At 45.4% G+C, this 14,378-nt stretch overlaps 2 protein-coding genes across 2 annotated transcripts; one reads left to right on the top strand and one right to left on the bottom strand.

Moving 5' to 3' along the window:
• Positions 1-1,477: 1,477 nt before the first annotated feature.
• Positions 1,478-9,969, bottom strand: LOC149341770 (protein LSM12-like). The gene is made up of 5 exons (XM_089543949.1): positions 9,795-9,969; positions 8,907-9,043; positions 5,480-5,589; positions 3,562-3,694; positions 1,478-2,592 (listed from the first exon to the last, which is right to left on the bottom strand). The coding sequence occupies exons 1-5, from the start codon at positions 9,922-9,924 to the stop codon at positions 2,509-2,511; spliced, it is 594 nt and encodes a 197-aa protein (XP_089400075.1). The 5' UTR covers positions 9,925-9,969; the 3' UTR covers positions 1,478-2,508.
• A 187-nt stretch (positions 9,970-10,156) lies between these two features.
• On the top strand, positions 10,157-10,980 carry Prosbeta3 (proteasome subunit beta type-3). Its single transcript, XM_089543947.1, has one exon. It carries the CDS (start codon positions 10,289-10,291, stop codon positions 10,904-10,906), a length of 618 nt encoding a protein of 205 aa, XP_089400073.1. The 5' UTR covers positions 10,157-10,288; the 3' UTR covers positions 10,907-10,980.
• The last annotated feature ends 3,398 nt before the right edge of the window (positions 10,981-14,378 follow it).

The raw sequence follows: 14,378 nt of genomic DNA, 5'->3' as shown, positions 1-14,378 counted from the left end.
TGTTACCTGGTTCAGTGGGGGGCTGAGTGGTAGACAGTCATGAAATGGCACTTATCCACAATGGGGGATTGGCCAAAGTTTTGTGCCATCCTTAAGGAAAAGGAAGGACCTACTAGCAGACAATTAAAATGATCATACAAAAAAAAAAAGATGGCTAAAAGCGGTTAGGGTAGGTTTATGGAAACATAGAAAGAGGATTGAATGTGGTAATTCTGATGGGGAAAAACTCCCAATTTCAAGAACAGTGAAGATACTTGCACACCACTTTCAGACCATAACGCCCAAAGTCCTACTGAAAGACTATGAACAGAGTGAGCCCTAATCTTTCGAGGCGGATCTCCAAATAAGTACTTCTCTGAAGAGCAAACCTGCAGCGGGAAAAGAGATAATTTCTACTCCGTCTCAAAAATAGTTCACAATGGAGTGGAAGCTACGAGTGCAACGCACCTCCCTTGAACCTTATCAAGTTGGCTCGCAAGCGCATGAAAGCAACGCGCTCTTGTAAGCAGGCTCCTCGCTCCGATAACTTCCACTCCGTGGTGAACGACTTACAAGGTGAAGCATAGGGAGTCAACCATTTTGTTTTTATTATTTACCAATTTAGCGCACCGCACAGTCCCCATAGGTACGTGTGAGCCCAGCCATCTTTCTAGAAATCAAGGTGGTCACTTTCATCAGACAAATTCTAGACACTACTGGGCACATTAACACCAATTCATACTTTTGAAAAGCAATGCAAAAAAAGAAAGGTAACTCATTGTCTTTTCTTCAGTGCTGCTCCCTTTTCAATCAATAGCATATGCTGGCGTTACAGTGAGGAATTATTCATCTGTTCAACTATCACAATTTCCAGTACACAGACCACACCCAGTGTATAGTAAGGAGGGCTCCATTTTGCTGGAAAAACTTGCAAGATTGTCTGCACTTTATACATAGTTTATACTCAGTACATAGAAACCTATACATTGTTTGCAAAGCTGAAAATTTTTACTTTTATACACGCATAGCCCGTGGCATGTATTCTGGAATTTATGGCAGTGTGGGAAAACAACGCAGCTCACAGTTGTGAAGGTGCGAATCCAGAGCTGTGGTTCACCAATGTCTTAGCACTCAGTGTTAATGTACAGTAATGAACAAAAGTTTGCGAGATGCCGCTAAGAGAAAGAAAAATATATTTCTATACAGTCAAACAAAACAGGCTCTTTTCACGAGGAGACATGCATGCTACATCCACTTGAATATATCCAGGCAACTGAGCTGCAAGGTAACACAGAAATTTTCCGCAAATTTGCATCCCGTAAATGTTTGTCAACAAATGTACACTAGTGGCCGACATCTTGTCGCTACACCTTGGGAGTGTGTCGTGTTGGACAGAGCAGTCTCAGCCATGTATTAATTCAAGCAAGAAACTTTGGCAACTTGCCATTCTTCCGAACAGAACGTTTTGTCACACACAACCGAAATCAGTCACACAAAGTCATCTTCCCATCTTTTATTGCCAAGATGCTCTTTTTCCAGGGTCAACCTGTCTTTTCCTCAGCTCTCTTATAGTCCTTTAGTCCATATTCTTCCACATACAAAAAAAAAAAATTGTTCACAACGTTAGTGCCTTCATCAAAAAGGCAGGTCTCTCCACTAACTTGTCCTTTCTGTAGACAAGTGTTGCTTCAAGCTGCAGCTTTGCATAAACAACAAAGATTCAGCAGAGTCGACTTGTGAAAAAAGTGGGCACCACTGAGTTGCCCTTTTGTGCAAGATGGAAAGGCCAACGCAGAGGGAAAGGACTGAGAAAAGGGAAATGTGATGGGAACAAAGACGGTAGGAATGTAATGCTGCCCAGGGGCAACTTTGACTGGAAAAAAAAAAATTCAACTGAATTTCGCCACTGCTAGCGTCGTCATCTTACACTAAAGAGTCACTTTTCATGCATGTTCAGCTGTCTGAGAGTGCCGCAACTGAACTTTGAAGATGGCCCAAAGGGGAAAAAAAAAAGCTTTAAAAGAGGCATGGCCCACTGAAGGAAGAACCAGTGCCAACTTGCCACCTGCAGGTAATGCATGAATATGCTCATACCAGAGGATCATGAGACCATATCTCCTGCAGTGACAAAAAGAGTCTCTGGACAGAAGCTTAAAAAAAAAAAAGAACACGGATGATATCCAGTGAACAATTGATGCAGTAATTAAGTATGCCGCTTTTGTCTGTTCAGCATTAAGTGGAATAAAAAAAAAAAGTTACGAGGACACCAAATATCACGCAAGACGATGTTCGTGCCACGCACAGTGGGTGGTACCCACTGTGGTTTTTTGGGACCTCCAGCAGCACAATTCATCATTGTTAGAACCTGTTGCCCTTCAAGGTAAGGCCGAATCCATTGCTTGGTATCAGATTGTGCGAGGCAGTAGCCGTGACAGCAAACAACAGATGCAAAAGTAATGTTGGAAGGGAAATAGCAGAGGAGAAAAGGCAGGGGTTGAAGGCAATAGAAAAACAAAAGAAAGGAGCTGTTTAGGCCTTTGTAGAAGGTTGTGTTGGTGAAGTTTGACGTGTCCCTTGGCCCTGCTTCTGCTGATCCCGAAGATGCTTCTCAACCTGCAAAAGAAGGGTTGTCACAGTTTGATCAAGTGGCCGGACATTTTGAGCACAACAATGGCAATTTTTATAAAGCATATGCTCCCTTTAAAAGCTCAAATCTATATGCTCCCTTTCAAAGTTCTTAGCCTACTGCCCGAACCTTGGGCATGAGACAGATCGTAAAGGCCAGTTTTCTTCCAACATGCAGGAAGTTTGCTAGCATATGCACGATAATTGGCAAGCATTCCCTACAAGCAGAAGACAAAGCTTTGATATTACACTGTCTTCTCAGAAATCTCGAGAATAAGATTTTATTATACCAAAGAGCAATCCATCCAGAAATGCATGCGTACACTGCACTCTTTGTTCAGTAGGACAATTCTTGCGAAACCCTCTTTCGGGAAGTGCAAAGTTCTCCCACAAATATGTTCAAACTGTGTTGCAAAAATTCAGCTAAGCTGGAAGAGAAATTTCGGGTGCAGAAACCAATTACTTTTTCAGAAAGTGCAGTGAAGCAAAAGCGAGAGCATTTAGGAACACTGAATGCCACTTGCAATAAAGAAAATTCTCTGCCTTCTTTCCAAAAATTATATCAGCCAACACTAGGATACCTAGATCAACGCAACGAGCAGCACAGATTATTTAGTGACACAAATTAGGAATTGAGGCAACAGGCAGAGACACATTCAATGCAAGAGGTTCAGCTGAGTTACAGAACATTTTAACACTAACTCATCACCAAAAAATTGTTTATTGTGATCATGCAGAGAAAAATATGCTTATATAAATTCAAGCAAAGGCAAAACGGCTTAGGGAACGAAATGAAATTGCAACATTTGAGCCTCGAAAAGTACGGGCGCTGCAACTAAACAGTGTTTTCTCTCTCTCTCACTGTCAAGTTTGCTCAATGCATAGTTCAGCTGAGTAGACAGGAGCTCAGGCAGTGGTCTTTTGCGCCAACCGCTGGGAGTGCAACTGGTTGCTTACAATCTTCCGCACATGCAGCACACTGGCGTCGCTGTCCGATTTGCCCTTGCAATTCTCCGGCCGGTACGGTGGCACAATGGTTACCTGGTTCATGACAAGTATGTTTTTGCCCTGCCACGTCACATCATCAATCCTGCGACGAAAGAAAGGACACAGCCACTCAAGCCTAGTCTGTCGGCACAAGCATCTCACAAAAACTTTTATAGGTGAAGCTTTCAGGTCAACTCTACAAAAAAACATAAGCACACCTTACAAATAGACTACCAATGGATTTTCTCCAACAATAAAACCTTGACAAAATGCATGGCAGTCTGTCTTAGACAAGTTTCCAATTACGTTCTGTAGTAAGTAACCAACATGTGTTTGCCCGCTGCATCAGGCAATCAAAGAGCACTTCCTGGGATCAGTCCTTGTGGGTTCCTGCTGCTAGAATATGGGCCCTGTTGATGTGCAAATATGCAGGCAAGTTTAAAGAGACAGTACAAGGGAACACCAAGTCAAGCCAGACGGATAGATAACGTGCACTGAGATGATGAATATATGTAATTTTTGCCAAAATGATAAGTCTCATAATCTCAAGAATTACATCCATGTGAAAGGCATGTGGCAATGCTGCTGGCAAACTCAAGTAACTGTGCCTGCTCACACACAATCTTCACCAGCCACAACTGGTTCACCACTTTTTCATGTAGCATAAGCATCATTAAATCCAGAAAAAAGAAACAATGGCAAGCCCTGCCAACGGGTGAGAATGTGATGTGTGTCTTGCTTTGTGCCAGCTGCTAGTGACACACTGCATTCTCAGCTTGTCTCAAGGTGTAGTGTGCAGCTGTGAACACTTGCAATCATTTGCGCGCTGCAAGGATTATCCTGAAGCCTGTGTAAAGCAGTCGCGTTTAAATTCTCAAATTGAAAAGTGTTCCGGCTTTTTTCCACCAAGCAATGGACAATTTCCTTCCAACGAGCGGAAAGCAAAGCTAAAACCAATCGGGGTTTGGGAGATTTATGGAAGAGTGGCCGCTTAGGTCGCAGTGTTCTCCAAAAACACCTAAGCAATTTGTTCACTTCAGATGTAAGGCACCATGCTCTGGCAATGCCAGACTAAGGGTTTATGAGGTGTGACTGCTCCCCAAACTAACTCGTGGCTTTGTACTGTGCCAGACTGGATACCTTGCTGGTTGCCCACAACTGCTGGCCATGGTCATATGTACCAATCTTGGCAGCACAAGCTCTCAGGTGCACTTCAAGCAGTGTAGGACTCGAATAATTGAACTGCAAGCCAGCTTTTTTTAGACAGTTTCATTGTTAGGAGCAGCAACACAGTCTACTTTGACGAGAGGATGCCTTTCCAAAAAGCACATCCCACTTGCCGGTGCTGAGCCTCTCTTGTTTTGAAGTTCACTGCAACACCTGCATTTCCAGCCACCTTCTTGTTCTCTAAATGTGGCACCTCTCATTTGCCAAGGTTGCACGGGGCTGTGCATTATAAAAAGGGCTAAATTCTCCATGTCGCATGAAGAAGTAAACGGCGAAGGATATTGGGGAATTTTAGACTTTCACAGAAACAGTAAACCTTTTGACTAAAAAAAAACAGTAGAATTTTCAAACAGACTACCAGCCTGGACAAACTTGGTGTTTCCCTCATCATTTCCCTTTGGCATCAGTGAAAACTGCGCAAGGTATATGCAAAGATAGGTAAACAAATGCAACACCCTGAGATGCAATGTGCTGTACACAGTACTCAGTGTCGAACTCACAGCTAAGATTGTAAAATGTGCACAGAACCCTTCCAGCAGAGCACCACTCGAGTTTTCTTGTTCCCATAAGCAGCAGCAAACAAAGTCAGTACCGTTGTAGTAGTAGGTAGCATAACAATCCTGCCAAAACAAAATATGCTAGGAAACTTCCAGTGACTTACGTCTTTCGAATGGCCAGGAAAAGGCGAATTCCTTCGTGAGACACACCAGCGGCAATGGCAGCTGCCAAACGCTGGCGCTCATCTATGTTCTGTTTGGCTCTCGTGTTGAGCTGCAACAGATGAAGAATGCCACATGGAGGCCAACAAGCATATCTTGCAAACACCTCAAGTGTCAAGAGCACGTACAAAGACTAATAAAGCAGCATACTCCAAATAACTCAAGACATCAGACTAACCATCAAAGCAGCTCTGAAAGGGGCTCTCAATAAAGTTGCAGTTGTTAAAGGACGCTGCTTTACGAATATCCTCCAGAAAGAATTTTTGTATGCATTCTGACGAAGCTGAGTTATTTGTAGACAAAATTTGAATTTCCGCATCTTTGCAACTTTCACGCTCCTCTCATCATTTTTTGCACCCAATCGGCCCCACCGCCAGCTGCCGACGCGCACACGAATTCCCTGCAGGGCGGAGCGTCCTGACTTGCCGAAGCAACGCAGCTGACTCGCTGTTGCCATGGTAACGGTGCAACATCTCGAAGAGTTGGCATGGCGAACCAATATGATAGCTCTCAATGGCTGACAGAACGAGCACTACATGACGCATTGTGCGCGGATCTGGGTGGAAGCCCGGCACCGCTGGTCGCTGCAAGAAGCAGGAGCGGAATATTTTTAAAACATATTGTAAATTATTGGCTCAGTTTTTAGGTGTTGTACACGGCGTAAATGCTCGGTGGCCTGTACTCTACTTAATGCAAGCACTTTATAGGCAGCCTCAAACACCATTTTCGGGGACCCTTTAAAGGTGCCCTGCGACGTAGATAAAGCATGGGGTCTTTATTCTTTGTATGCAGAGTAAGGGACATTGTGAGTCGTGAACACGCAATGAGATCACCGAAATCATAATATTTGATATTTTAATCTTCGCTAGAAATGCTTGTTTCGAGCCGATGGTGTCTCAACGCGGCGGCCATTTGCGGCAGCGGAAATGAGGTGGCATCCAGATAGGGCGCCGCCTTTCTCATTGGTTGGGCGTCCAGTTTGCATATTGTTCCTTTATACTTGCGAAATGGATCCGAAATATTATGTCTCTGAGTACTGAAAGCTTTTCGGATGCCACAAAAAGTGGAAAGAAGCAAGGAAAGCGAACGAAAACTAACAAGAATACAGCTAGGGGCGACACTTTCCATTCCACTTCAAACCTTCGTGGCGGCCAGCGCTGTTCAAAAAACGTTGGCTCAAAACAGAAAGCGCGCGCGTCGAGACTGACCATGACCATACCAAGACAGCAGCGAAAAAAAAGCCAGTCGACACACCTTGCACACCCCTGCCCTGACTACGGCACCGTGTACGCGGGGAGGGGGGGGGGGGGGGGGGGGGGGGGAAGACGCCATCAAAATGCGCGGCTGTCTACAGCCCCGACAAATCAACAACTGCATGCACGCTTCCGCTGCGTGTGCGCTAGGCGCGGTTCTGATTGGTAGCGCCCAATCTCGGTACTGGGTGAGTGAAATGGGCGAGTGAAATGCGTTTTCGCCTGAGCTTTTCATTTTGAATTTTCAAATGGAATAACTTTCGTTTGCGCGCTCCGATTTCAATAATTCTTTTTGCTCTGGTCTCTGGAAAGCATGGCGAATCTATTTAATGATATTAACTGGTACTGAGGAAATCATCGCGGTGCCCCTTTAACCTGATGATGCATGATGAAGCCCTAGAGGCACAGACAGTTTGCACATGAAGTTGCACAGTTGGTTTGCACATTACAGATCATAAAGACATAAGTCTAGAACGTACGAGCAGCTAGTCGGTCAAATTGTGCTGATGCTGACTGAAGCATTTTAACGCGGCCATACAATAAGGCTTCAGTGGATACCCAGCTACATTGGTGTAGCAGGAAATGAATATGCTGACGTTGAAACTAAAATGGCTCATACTGATGGGGCTTTCATCAGAGTAGCATTCACGCCTTGCTGGTGCATTCAGTGCAAGCTGCCATGCAATTAATTGCACTGGATGGCATGGACTATCAACAACACTGCCTCTCTAGGCTTAATGCAGGTTTGCAATTGCACCTACCATTTAAGGTTCTGCAGTACCAAGAAACTTCCTACCACTGGTTACAATTTGGCGTCGCGTACACCTAACACTACCAACACAACTGGATGGTTTGGGTTTCTGGATGGTTTGGGTTTCTGGATGGTTTGGGGTGTATCGTCCCAAAGCAAATCAGGCTATCAGGAATGTCGTAGTGAAGAGCTCCGGAAATTTTAACCACCTGGAATTCTTTAATATGCATTGACATCGCGCAGTACACGGGCCTCTAGAATTTCGCTTCCACAGAAATTCGATCGCCGCGGCCGGGATCAAACCCATGTTTTTTGGGTCAGCAGCCGAGCGCCATAACTACCGAGTCACAGCAGCAGTCAGCTAGCACAGGAACAACACTGGTACAAGAAGCCTTAAAGGAGAAATCAAAAGATGCTAAACTGCATCTGTGTGAAGAGTAACAGCAGTTGTGCGATACTGCAAGAAGAGGACTAAAAACCCCCAATATGAAATAGGTCTAGAACAGCAGCTAACCTTTCAAAGGTGCCAAAAATCCCAACGACACCAAAAATAGCAAGGTCGTCAAGTACTCACAACATCTCAAACCAGTTTTCATGCTATGGATGACAATTTTACGGCAGCAAGCTGACTGGCGGTGCCTCGCAAATTGTAAGAAATAACATTTGGAGCGTAATAAAGCAAATAAGGTCAGTTTTTGAAGTTTTGACATGTAGTAGAATGCAAGAAATGAAAAGCGATAAAAAGAAGAAAAGGAAGCCCAAGTTGTGTCCCTAAACAAGGCTAGCTCAACAGTGATGTGCCAGTCCATGATGTCATGTCTGATGTTTGCAAATTGAAGAGCTGCTTTGAAAAATTTGAATTTGTTCGGTTCACTGAGAGTTCCTTGGGCACACAAATGCCTTTCTCTGCCAATCAAACAGGGAGGAAACTGACAGGTATACAGCTGTACGAATGCACAAAAAAAAACGAAATGGTCAAGAGCTGAGCTTACAGCCATTTAAAGTCAGTCTTCCCCATAAATCCAAAGTGTCTGGTGTGCTATTCTTACCATAATGACCGCACCATGCAGAGCACAATAAGCAAGGTACCAAGAGAAAGCTGCATATTTCTTGGCAAGTCCGCACGCTAGCATGGTGACAGTTTTAACAGCCTGCACTGCTTGCAGCTTGTAATAAGGACAACATGCTCTGCAGCACTTCAACTTACATAGTACACAAGAAAAAACAGAAAACTCGGTATTTCAGCAGTTGCCTCTGTTGTGGTCCAGTTATCAACCCCTGTTCTCTCATAACCAGGAAACAATAATAGGCATACATATGACCCATTGCCAAGACAACAGCAGCACAAAACTCTTTCCTGGGCACCTTTTCTGTGTTGAGAGCCTGTGGAGGTGTGAGGGGGCTGGAGCCGGCTTCCTTCTTCACTGTCAACTCCGAGACGAAGTTGAGATTGACCATGCGTATGTCGTTCACGTTGGCTTTGCCGCTGGAACTGGCACATTCTGGGGCAAGTTTGTCAAGGAACACACAGAACAAAGCGTTTACGAGCCGCGCGGCCCATCCGAGCTGTAAAGGTTCACGGCACTCCCGCCCAGACAAAGAGACAAACCCGCTCCAAGAACACTACAATAAGTTCGCCTCAAATTGGTGCCCTCTTCCCACTCCAGCCTTCCTAACGTCTCTCAAATGCAGCGTAGCATTAGTCATAATGGCATCAAAAAAAGTACGTGCGCCGCAAAAAGGAGAACCGCTGCGGAGGTGCTGCTCCTACGACACGCTGCATAAGAGAAAGAAGCGGCGGCAGCGTGGAGACAACGTCGCCCCGCACGAATGAAAGGTCAAGCATGCCGACAATCACGACGGCCAGCTTCGGCGCTAAACGCCGCTGCCAATGCTACTGGAGCACTGACAGAGCAATACGGGGCCCAAGCTAAAAGCCACGAGTGCGTCTCGGCCCCAGGGCAGCGAGTCAGGTGATTGTATCGCGAAGAGCCGGGTGAAGTTGCCGCAACGAAGCGAGCCCTTCAGTGGTAACTACGCGGAGACCAAGAGTGTCGCACGGGAACGAGCGCCGTACTCGGTTGAGTCCGGTACACCGAGAAATCTGCGATGAGCGAGACAACGGCGCACCGCAGCGGTGTTGATTAGCATGCATGCGGCCCCGAGACAAGGCAAAGAAGCACGTTGCAATTTTTTTTTTTGGTGTTAGTGGCCAAAGTTCTAGCACAAATAACGTGCCGTCAAAAAGGATACTTAACATGAGAGCCTTAGTACTCTGGTCGAAGGCCAAGACTTCTCCCTCGATAACCTGTTCATAGCAAGTTTTACAGCTAACGACACTTCCCGGAGAAAAGCATTCTGGCCCATCCGCCATAGCTTTCATTTTCGGGAATGGACGATCGACATAGTTGTTGATGCGGACCTGGCCAAGCCAGGTCTTCGGTCGAAAATAGCGCCGTCGTCCTTAAAGTCATACGACACCGCTAAAAACAATATGTTAATAATAATGAGAAAATTAGTAAAATATTTTATTTTATTTTATATTTTTGACGCATAATGCTAAGAAGGAAGATGTTGTGCCATATCAGCCAAAGTTACTTCAATCCAACATGGTCTAATCCAATCCGAAGTGTAAGCTTGGACTCGCGTTGTTGTGAGAGGATTCTGGAGAGTCATCGCGAGTTTGTGTGAACCCGCCTTTCCGTAACTACATTTCCCGCAGTGCCGTCACACCCACAGAAGCCAAGATGAGTATAATGTCGTATAACGGAGGCGTCGTACTCGCGATGAAAGGAAAAGATTGTGTGGCCATCGCGGCTGACCGGCGTCTCGGCGCGCGTGGCCACACCATCGCACTGGACTTCCAGCGCATCTTCGAGATGGGTCCCAAGCTGTACTGTGGCCTGCCGGGGCTCGCCACGGACACGCAGACGGTGGCACAGAGGCTCAAGTTCCGCATCAACCTGTACGAGCTGCGCGAGGGTCGCAAGATTACCCCCAAGACGCTCGGCTCGGTCATCTCCAACCTGCTCTACGAGCGCCGGTTCGGGCCGTACTTCGTGCAGCCCGTCGTGGCCGGCCTCGACCCTGTGACCAACGAGCCCTACATCTGCGCTATGGACCTGATCGGGTGCATCGACTCGCCGAAAGACTTCGTGGTCGCCGGCACGTGCGAGGAGCAGTGCTACGGCATGTGCGAGACGCTCTGGGAGCCAGACATGGGGCCCGACGAGCTCTTCGAGGCCACCGCGCAGGCACTGATGAACGCCTTCGACAGGGACTCAGCCTCGGGCTGGGGTGGCGTGGTGCACGTCATCGAGAAGGATAAGGTCACCACAAAGTACCTGAAGACCAGGATGGACTGAGACGAGGAGTTTGCTGTAACGTCATCCTCGGTACCAGGAATAAATTTTTTTTTCTTTTCATTTGTTCTAACCAACTGCACTTTTCCTGTGTCCTTTCAAATTAGCCGCGCATATAATCGAGATCTGCAATTTCTTTTCGAGGCCCAAGTAGCGTTGTAATGAAACCTGGAGACGGGCTAATCACAGTTCCTTGTCATGTAGTGAAAGCTAAAGCGGACATCGCAGCATTTTGGTAGTTTGACATGAAGAGTACAGCTGTAATTGTTGGAAGGTGAACATGTGAACACAACAGGCTAGTCTTCAGCAGCAGCTAACGTGGCAAACAGAAGGTGAGGCAGAGGCATAATTCAGTTATGTGAACCGGTGAACCCGCGTGAACATTGTTAATTGTTAATTTTTTTTATATGATCATATTCGGCACTGCATGTTGCAGCTGTCTTTTGTGCTGGTTACAGATTCGACTCCTGGAGTCACTGGGAACCGGCTGGTTTTTTAAAATGGCACAAGCATCCCCCGTACTGTTTCTCAGCCTTCACAGGGGACAAACACTTTGTAAAGGTGCCATAACATCCATTAGACAAAGCCTTGGATTCTGTACTATTATCTCACTGCTGCGGAAGTGCCAGTTTTTCTTATTCCAGGTTTAAGTAGCACTCAAATGATTGAAAGAAATGAAATTTGCAAGTGGCAAACCTTCCATCATTAACTGACCAGCATTAGTGTTATTGTTACGATACAATTATTTCTGCAAATGACGCCTGTTTTCACGCATTGTCTGAAATTAACATTAGTTATCTCATGTACTGAACGTGAAAAATGGCCAAGTGAAAGCTTTAGTAATGGCCAGTTTTCTTGCCAACTCTCATTTGCAATATATATACTTGTTACAGTGGACCAGCTCTGGAAGGTCAGTGTTAGCAGTGAGCTTGGCACAAGCCTGCTTATAATAGCAAATATTTTGAACGCAGTAGCATTAATGGCCCTGTTGCGCAGCAAGTTGGCATTGTCAGCATCAGCGTTGTGAGTGAAAAATCACGGGCGTTATTCTGGGAGGTGGTACCCAGAGAGCAACCTAGAAGGCTTGTTAAACCACCTAGGTCATATGACCTTGCAGCGGTGTCACAATCCGCCCACTGGATAGTGAGCACACTATCCACCGTGGCAGGTGGCAGTTAATGATTGGTCGCTCGGGAAGAGCAATCTGGGCTACACAAGGCCCACCGCAGGAAACGCCTGCCATCACAGGGCAGTGGCGCATCGCTTAACCGCTCCACCACTGCACCAGGAGTGGTATGAGCAACCCCAGGGATCTATGAATGCAAAGTAGAGAATGACCTTCTGCATATATGGTAACTAACTGATTATGTTACCACATCATACCCTTAAGGCTGAGCTTAAGTGTCAGTCTAGCTGGGCAGACAATATTTTCCTATGCATTTCTAGCATTTGGTGTTCAAGCTTCAAATTTTAGTACGTTAGTGCATGCAAAGGTTGATCTGCTCAAAGCACAAGCTGCTGTCAAAAGCAACTTCCATCCTTTTGGCCCTTTTTTTTGGCTGCTAGTTTTTCATCTTGTGCCTATAACCCTATTTCCAGGAAATTTTGGAGGCCTTTAGGTATTGCAGTTGAAATAAAGAACGTTTCCTTTTATTTTAGGCTGGTAACGCTGCCTCTGGATGTGGGTTAAGGTTTGGATCGGTAGACGGGGTTCAAGAGCTGACTACAGTAGCTAAATCTGGTATTTGCAATGTAAAAGTAGTAGCACTGTGTCCTATTTTCCATAGATGTGGTTAGGCATCAGACAAGCACTTTCAGGTTGTAGCTGTATCTTTGTATGTTCATACGCATGCCTGAAAGTGAATACAGTTGACATCTGATAGTCCTACCTAATTGGAACAGGCAAAATCAGTTCTAATGCACTGGTGTTTATGGTAGGAGGTAATTGATTAGTGCACTTTTGCATGTTAAAGTAACGCTATGGATCTAAGGTAAGGCTTTGAAGGACTCCGTAGTAGAAGCCTCTAGATCGATTTTGATGACCTGGGATTCTTTAACATATGCTGAAAAAAATAGCGCATGAGCATTTTTGTATATCGCTGCCATCAAAAGGTAGCTGCCACAGCTCTGATGAAAGTTGTGGTTAGCTATTATGGTGGGTGGCTCACGACAAAAAAACGTACTATAAAAATTTGCGATATATTAAGCTTGTTTTATTCGATTTGTCCTGTGATGGGGGCTTGTGCATAGTGCATAATTTGCAGCACTGATGGCCATGTCTTTGTGCAGAAAAAGCTGTTTCCAAAGTTAAACTAAATTAAAAGACAAATGAACTGATGTTGAATGAACAGAAGTTAGCTGTACTGTGTGTTTGCTATTCTGGAACCATTCATATCTATGTAACTGCTCTTTCTAACAATACTGTGCATGTAAAGAAATTTAGCTTTTCTTAACAATCATTGAATCCATGAAGCACCTGCCTCTTACGGCCACTTGGAGGCAGTTTCAACTAGTTGAGTGTCTTGCCAGAGTCAAGCCTTTGCTCCAATACAAAAAAAGAAATTGAAGGAGGAGTTATTTGCCAATTTCCAGACTCATAAGTGACCTTAGTACTCTATAAGGGGATCAGTAAAACATCAATTCAAAAGGGTTTCAGGTAAGGAGACACAGTTTTACGCTGTTTTTCTGCACACGTCAGCAAGAAGCACTCAGAGCATCAAACCGGGGTGAGTTAGGTTAAGGATTAGTGGCACATCAACTATGTTGCCCTGGAAGCAAACTCAGGGCATGAACTGTGGTGAATGAGAACGTAGACCTGAAATGCAATGGACAGCCTAAATAATAATATGAATAAAACTAAAGTAATTTTGAACAACTTGGCAAAGGAGCCACAGTTTACGGCAGGTAACAAGGTACTGGATGTAGTTAAGGCATTCATAGGTCAAGTAATGAGCATGGATCTGAATTGCGAAATAAATAGCTTAACAGAGAAGATTAAGGTTTACTGGGGTTTAATGTCCCTAACGTCCCAAAGCGACTTAACCCACCATGGTGGCTCAGTGCTTATGGCGCTCAACTGCTGACCCGAAAGATTCGGGTTCAATTCCGGCCGTGGGGGTCGCATTTTGATGGAGGTGAAATGCTAGAGGCCTATGTATTGTGCGATGTCAGCGCACTTTAAAGAATCTAGTTGGCTGAAATTTTCGGAGCCCTTCACTACAGCCTCCCACATAGCCTGAGTGACTTCGGGATGTTAAACACCCCATAAACCCCCTCTTGAACCCAAAGCGCTATGAGGGAGGCCGTAGTGAAGGGCTTCGGAATTTTCAACCACTTGGGGTTCTTGAACATGCTCCGACATTGCACAGTACATGGGCCTCTGGTATTTCACCTCCATCAAAATGTGACCACCAGAGCCACGATCGACCTTGCGTCTTTCAGATCAGCAGCCAAGTGCTATAAACTACAGAACCAA

This window comes from Amblyomma mixtum, chromosome 5 (assembly GCF_055824585.1).
Source record: "Amblyomma mixtum isolate Tamu chromosome 5, ASM5582458v1, whole genome shotgun sequence".
In the NCBI taxonomy this organism is placed as follows: domain Eukaryota; kingdom Metazoa; phylum Arthropoda; class Arachnida; order Ixodida; family Ixodidae; genus Amblyomma; species Amblyomma mixtum.
This window is presented reverse-complemented; position numbering and strand designations above follow the sequence as displayed.